The 7,957-nt window shown below is 33.9% G+C and overlaps 1 protein-coding gene across 2 annotated transcripts in view; it reads right to left on the bottom strand.

Moving 5' to 3' along the window:
- Window positions 1-7,957, bottom strand: part of STRN (striatin) — a 92,243-nt gene that overhangs the window by 41,647 nt on the left and 42,639 nt on the right. For both annotated transcript variants that reach the window (XM_025868046.2, XM_025868045.2), the window contains exons 4-5: window positions 3,291-3,369; window positions 633-800 (exon numbers count right to left, since the gene is read on the bottom strand). In XM_025868046.2, the coding sequence (XP_025723831.1) occupies window positions 633-800; window positions 3,291-3,369 (247 nt within the window). The remainder of the gene's footprint in view (window positions 1-632; window positions 801-3,290; window positions 3,370-7,957) is intronic.

A 7,957-nucleotide genomic window follows, 5' to 3' on the forward strand; every position in this document is an offset into this window, starting at 1 on the left:
AGAATCATGCCAAATTTATTTTCAGTAAAGAATGTCCTTATTTAACTACTCATGTTCATTTTAAGCAGAATTACATATAATTGTATGACACATGATCCAAAAAGCAAAACAAAATATTTCAAACAGCTACTGAATTTTTCACACTTATTCTATCAATTAAAAACATACACTTAATATAGATATTTTTCAAAGGAAAAGATGAGTTACGGTATTATTAAATACACAAATGGCTAAGAAAACATTTACTTCTAAAAAATTTGAGGAATTTATAGGATTTTTAGGTCACCAGGAATGAAATTACATTCTTCTAAGATTTGAACTGAATCTCCTAAAGATGATCTTTTGTGAAGTTCTAATAGTAAATGACTGAGCTTCAAGATATTAAAATCTGTATTAAACCTATAGATTTCAAGCAAATAAAAATATCTTTAAAATATTCTTAAAATAATCATAAATAACTCTAATCCCTATGGGTTATCTTCTACCAAATGAAATTTCAATTTTTTAATTCAACTTTATAATCATTTCTGTAGCAGTATCTAAAATGCAAGTATCACAAGTGTCACCCATAAACCAAAACTATTTAATAAGCACTAAAATTTTAGCTAAAACTTTCTAGACAGAATACGTACCCAATCATTGCCGTCTCTTTAACTTCGGCCTCTGTGCCATTTATAACTGAATCCTGATTTTTGTCATCTTCCCTGTCAGTGACATCACTTGAAAAGCCCAACAAAGCTCGCACTCGTTTAGATTTCACATCTAGAATGGTATCTGTGTAACCCACCTCCTGTAGATACCTGCATGTGAAGAAGATCCTTACAATTCAGTCATACTGGAATCAGTATTCTATAACTTAATATGTAAATAAAAGTATTTCATTAAATTCATTGCCTGCGTAAGACTTAACAGTACAGTACTATGCTAGTAAGATGTGCTAATAAATAATCTTCCAGCTGCAGACGGAGCTGTCTCTTGCAGTACCAGCCTCTATGGTCACTGAAAAAAAATCAAAGAACTATACAATACACCATTCATTACATTTATCATAAGAAGAAGCTGTTCCTTAATATACCTAATAGCACATTCTTTCTTCTAGGCAGCAAACTCACTCTCAGATTTTTACAACAGTAATTATTATAACCAGTAGTTTTTTGTTATTTTTTTTTTACATTTCCGATATAGAAAGTTATTGAATCGTTTGAGATCCAGAGAGGATATTTCTAGCATATTTGGTTTCCTCCATGACACACAAGAAGAGTATATTCCAAAGAGTCATTTCTACAGAAAGGAAGCTTTTATCCTGAGACAACTCTAAAATAAAAATAGCCCACAGTTCAACTGTGGATGTGGGATGACTGTGTGCACGTGGGAGTGTGTGTTACAGAGAGGCAGCAGAAGAAAAGAGAATAGTTTTGTACTGAGAACTAGATCTGGGTCTAAAGCCCATTTCTGCTACTTTCTTCCTGTGTTAACTTTAATTCTCCTGGACCTCAGTTTTCTTCCCCCTAAAAGTGGCACACCTCGTTTAGTGGATGACATAAAGAAGGCACTCAATATCCATTAACAACAAAGATGACAAAAAAAGACCAAAAGGAATATGAAAAAGGCAAATGTCATTACTAATGCCATTAACAAATGTGATAGACAAATATTAGGCATGAACCTGTAAGTAAGCAGCAAATCTATGACATTAAGGAGAAAACAAAGGTGGACAAGATAACCAGTCTGAGGTCAGTTTATTTCAACATCTGGTATTAACAGATTAACAGCTCAAAGACATATTTCACAAAGATATGTGACCAAAGTGGAGTAAGTGTATCTTATCAAATCAGGATACTCATTTTTCAATACTATCTGATATTTACAGAAAGGTTTTGGTTAAAATTTGGACAATAAATGTTTAACTTTCTTGAATTTAATCAGTTCTTACAAACCAACAGGTTTTTCTGTTCTAAACAAATATTGGATACATATCTTTGGCAACAAAATCACATTAGAGATAACTGTTTCAAAAACCGCTCTTTCCATAGGTAAGTTGGCTTTACTCAGTAGCTACCTCCCTTAATTCATTGATAAAATGTCACCTTTACTTTAAAGAGACAGATTTATGAGTCTTAAAGTTTTTGAAAACTATCTCAGATTGCTTACTACAGTAACTACTTCTCATAAAAAAGAAAATGAGCACTTTAAAAACACATTTATGAAAGAAAAATGTAATACATCATATTTAAGACCAAGGTGAGGGCACGAGGAAAACCACTTATTAAATGTTAGTGAATTCTCATTTTTTTCTAATGCTGAATAGATAACAAATACATAAAAGGAGACATTTTAATATTCTCTTCCCATTAGGCAAAAGGAATGGTTGGCACAAATCCACTCTGGAAACCACTGGTGCAGACTACTCACAAGAAACTCAAAACTCCAAAAACATTTCATTTTAATGAAGCACAAATCAGAATACCAATTTCAAATGTGATATGCAAGGATAAGGCAGTGAGCTGGTTAAGTGGGCTGTAGCCTACCACCTGACATGTGAACCTCATTCCAGCTTTGTTTCCTCTTTATAGTCTCAAATACACATTTTATAGAAGAAACTACATGGTAATGCAGTATTTGCAAATTTGGGAAATTAAAAAAGTTCTTCAATCTATTTAAAATAGGAAGTTAAAAAACATAACACAAAATTACATCTAAATATTGATTAGACTTACATTAAGACATACCTATGTTCAGGTATAAAAGATGCAAAAGGTAACTTTAAGGGTATAGAATTCTTTTTTAAAAAAAGATTTTATTTATTTATTTGAGAGAGAGAGAGAGAGAGAAAGCAGAAGCAGGGGAGGGGGAGGGGTAGAGGGAGAAGCAGACTCCCCGCTGAGCAGGAAGCCCAATGCGGGGCTTGATCCCAGGATCCTGGGATCATGACCTAAGTGGAAGGCAGATGCTTAACGACTCAGCCACCCAGGTGCCCCTAGAATTCTTTCAAATGTAAACATAAGTGTATATTAAAATTTAGAAGCTTAAAGGTATACTCTTTAAGTTAAAATTATAAAAACAGAATTTATTCTTGGTAATTCTTATTAATATTTAATGAAAAATAAAACCTATTAGAGGAAAAAATGTTTACTATGAAAAAGGAACAATAATTCAATTAAGCTTTTTCACAGCAGCAGTCTTAATAATAAAAGATAAAATTATTGAGTTGAAAATGCAAAAAAAAAAAATACATATATATGTATCCTGATGAAAACAGACTTTTCTTTGTTTGACCACGGGATACTTACTGTCTGAGTAGTTGTCGACCTTGTTTCCACATTAACTGGCTGTTTTGCTGTGGCTGTACCTCTGTTTCATTACCTTCATCTGGAAAACATTAAATCATAATAAAAGTACCTTGTTTTATTCATTAGAGGGCATCTCAATTCATAAAATATGTCCAATAAAAATTTTTAAGATTAAGAATATGCAAAACTACACTGTAAGGTATATTTTAGGACAATGTATATTCTGTTTTTTTAATCTAATTTCCATAACAAAAATAATATAGATTCATGATTGCTACTAGATTCCCCTGAGCATAGGAGAACAAAAATAAAGACATTTTCCCAATCTCTAGTAGCCTGAGAATTTTCATCCAGGACAAAGACCTATTCAAATGAAGTCACACAATAAGAGTCAAATGAAAGTATTATGGAGCACCACATCAGAGCTAGAACAAAGCACTCAGGAATGATGACAGAAAAGCCAGTTTGGTAAAGAGTAGATAGGAAAGAAATAACTTCAATCCAAATCTATTTCCTTCACTAGTTACTAAATGAAAATTTCAAGTATTCTTTTAAAGACATTCTTTGAATGAAAACACCTAAGAAATCTTGTAAAGCTTAAATGCATCATTTGGTAGAAAGTGAACCCTTGCAAGAGGATAGTAAAATAAAAAGAGCCTTCTCTGTGATAAATCTGGACTACAGAATTTCCAAACTATACTCGGATTAACTTTAAAAATACAAAAAAGTTCACACTTTCTATCAGCCCTTGATCAAACTATAAGAAACTGTGATCTTTTTACAGGGTTTTAGTCACATGGAGATGTAAGAGAGACTGGGAAAATTTGTTTTATGATATTGATGTTAAGCATTTACTGTGTTCCAGATGCTGTGTTAAAAACACATTCATTATCTCTTTTAATCTTTACAACCTCAAAAGATAGGTGTTATTACTATCCCTATTTTAAAGATGAAAAAGATGAGTTTTATAAGTTAATTGTATGATTTCCAAGTTAGAAACACAGTTGTAAGTGCTGAAATCACGTCTGACTCCAGAGCTCATGTATTTAAAGAAATATGTAAATAAGAATGAGATCTTCCATTTTCATTTTTCTCTTAAATTAATTAGGCCAAGCTCTGTGATATACCAAAGAAACAGCAGTAGACCAGACTGTGGCAGGAGGATTAAGTTATCTCAACAAGGTAGATTACTTTGGGATAATCTCAGAAGGTATATAGTTTAAAAAAGGGGCAAAAATAATGTCCCCATACTAAGGAAAAACAACACACATCTTGTTTCCATTGACCCACAAATTCAGGAACTATGGTTCACAAATGGTTCCACAAATTCAGGAATATACTACGGTATGTTCTAATATATCTTCAGTCAAGTAAGCTATACTTGCCAAGTAAGAATACTTACACTGGCATTTTAAAAGACTAAAAATTTCATATGTGAAGGAACTTTTGAGGTCATCTGATTTCCCATCAGTATAGGCCTCTCTATTCCACCCTCAGATATACTCAACTGCCTTTGCCTACTTTGGAAGCTAGTGATGTTACCAAAGTACGACACATACACTCAGTGGAATACTACTTACAAGGAATGAACTATAGATACACACCAACATGAATGAATCTCAAATGCATTATGCTAAATGAGAAAAGCTAGAATCATAAGGCTATATTCTGTATGATTCTCGAATTCATATGACTTTCTGGAAAAGGCAAAACTATAGGAACATAAAACAGATGAGTGGCTGCCAGGGGATTAGACTGGGGACAAAGGGGTGGACTACAAAGGGCAGTAGTAACGAAACTGTGTTTGTGAAAACACTAAAAAGGTGAATTTTACTTATGTAAATGATGCCTCAATAAAAAATAAATTAAGCCAAATCAAGTAAGAATGCATTTTCACCTTCTTTAAAAAAGTGTACCCATGTACTGAGATAAAATCTGACTCCCTGGGTAACATGTTTTAAAAAAAAGTCTGAAGTTAAAAGAGAAAAAAAACTTTTGTACATGTGAACTTGATTTTCCCCACATTTCAATATTCAAGCTAAAATTCACAGCTCTCTCAATCAACTATCAGATTCACTCTCACCTTATCAAGTTTAAAAAAAAATGACATCATACAAAAGTAAGGATAATAAAGTGGTAAGAGTTGAACTACTTGGCAATAAAAAAAAGTAGTTGACTGGTAGTTCCAGTCAAGTTAGAGTAACAGGGACCCAATTTACCCTCCTGCTTGAAACAACTATAAAACAAAATAGATGAAATCATGGTTAAGACCTGATGTCAGACAACAAAGGACAACAATCCCTGAGAGAAAGGAAACACACAGTGAGCCCTGTGATTATTCCAGCTTACTGCCTTGACAGAGTTTCTAGATTGTGGCATAGGAAGGGGGAACAAAAACAGTATCTGAGGAAAGAATGGCTGAAAAGTTGTATATTTCATGAAAACTCTAAATCCACAGATCCAAGAGACTCAATGAACCCCAAGCACAAGAAACATTGGGGGGGGTCACCTGGGGACTACACCAAAGCACATCATAATGAAAATGCTTAAAACCAATGACAAAATGAAAAATCTTAAAAGTGCCAGAGAAAAAGGTCACATTCTGCATAAAGAACAGAGATAAGTTTGATAGAAGATATCTCATCAGAAACAATGCAAGCAAGCAAAAGAAAGACTTTCTCAGACACACAAAGGCTGAAAAAACTCATCGGCAGCAGCCCATATTACAGGATATATAAAAGTCCCTGAGGCAGATGGACTATGTATGACACTAGAAAATATGGATCCACACAAAGAATGATGAGCACTGGAAATATATACTTTTTATATTATTTAAATCTCTTTAAAAGAGAATTGACTAACAAAAATAATAATATAGTGCGTGACTTACAAGAGAAGCAAAATATGTGAAAACTGCCAAAGAGAGAGAGAGAAATCCATAGTTACAAGGCTCTCATACTATAAGAAGTGGTATATTGTCACTTAAAGACAGACTGTGGTTAAGCTAAAAAAAAAAAAAAAAGTATACCACCAAAATAGCAAAGAGTTATACCTAATAAGTCAGCAAGAGATAAAATAGAACGATAAAAAAAAAACTAGATTATCCCAAAGAAATCCATGAGAGGAAAAGGGATCAAAGAACAGACTGAACAAACAAAACAAACAGCAAAGGGGGTAGCTTTAAATCTAACCATATCATTAGTCACATTAAATGTAAATGGTCTAAACATCTCGATTAAAAGAATTTGTCACTCTGTATAAAAGTATTCTATTTTTAATATGTACGTGGTTTCTAATATTAAATAAAAGAAGCTAAAACATGGAAGATAAATAAATTTTAACATAACCTGGGGTAAAATTTCCTAAGGTAGAAATGTAAAGGTTTGGATACAGAATAAAATTGGGGGGGGAGTCAGAAGGGAAACTAATTTTATTGTGAAAAATGTCTCAGAAAAAGTCTGGATTATCAGTTTAAAAATATATATATATCGTAAATGGATAAAAGAGCAAAGACTAGAAGAATTCCTGCTTCTTTAAAGTTTACCCTGTTTGGGTAAACCCTCTTCTAGTCACTGTCTTCATCACTGTCACCCACAAATCCCTCAGTAACACTTGGAACTAGACTTACACGCTTCCTCTGCAACCAAACGTTTACCTCATCTTGAGCGAAGTTAATATTCATGCCTCCCCACAACCACCACCCTCTCTAGCTGTCATACCTTAGATTTTGTCATTATGAAGAACAGACGCAGATGCAAACTCTCTCTCTGAGCGTATTCTTCCGACTCATATTCCCACCTCACTAGTTCTTTCATTTAGCTGGGACCTTAGACCAGGGGCCAGCAAATTACAACCTGCAAGTCAAATGTGGCCTGCCATACTCATTCATTTGTGTGTTGTGGCTACTTTTATGTTAGAATGTCAGAGTTGAGTAGCTGCAACAGAGAACATATGGCCTAAAAAGCCCAAATATTATTATCTGGCCTTTACAGGAAAAGTTTGCTGGCCTGCTCCAGACCACAGCCTATCCCCTCTCTTCTACCCATTAGCCTCCTTTTGTCTTCACTTCCTTTCCTCTCTAGTTGTAGTTCACAGTCTATCACTTCAATTATTCTTTAGTCTATGTCCTCAAATTTCTTGTCTCTTTGGTCTCTCCATGAATTCAATGAATTCAACTAGGAACTATTTTCATTCTATTTAATTTTTGTCCAAGCTGTCAAGTATGCAAACCAATGCATCTATATAAACTCATGATCACAATTGTCAACTGGACCCTTAGCTTTTCTCAATCCTACTATTTGTTATCAGTTTGCCCTCCCGCTCATTATTATTTTAAACATTCTCTACTTTTCTTAAACCTATTATACATTCTTAGCAGGTAATCCAGTCTTACACATAAAGCTATCATATTAAATACCCACCACCAAAGTGAAACCCAAACCTACAAATCCATCACCTAACTTCTACATTCTTTTTTGGGAACAATAAAAGACATGCTCCTCCCACCATTCTCCAGCTAATTCAGAATCCAATCTCTGTGCTTCTTCAGATACCTTCCCATTCTGAATATGTCTTCTCTCTCCTTTTTATTTGCTCCTCCTCTAAGAAACACATCACTCACACACACACACACACACACACACACACACACACACACACACACACAC

This window comes from Callorhinus ursinus, unplaced genomic scaffold, assembly GCF_003265705.2.
Source record: "Callorhinus ursinus isolate GAN/ISIS: 27379988/994484 unplaced genomic scaffold, GSC_fseal_2.0 scaffold10, whole genome shotgun sequence".
Classification (NCBI taxonomy): Eukaryota; Metazoa; Chordata; class Mammalia; order Carnivora; family Otariidae; genus Callorhinus; species Callorhinus ursinus.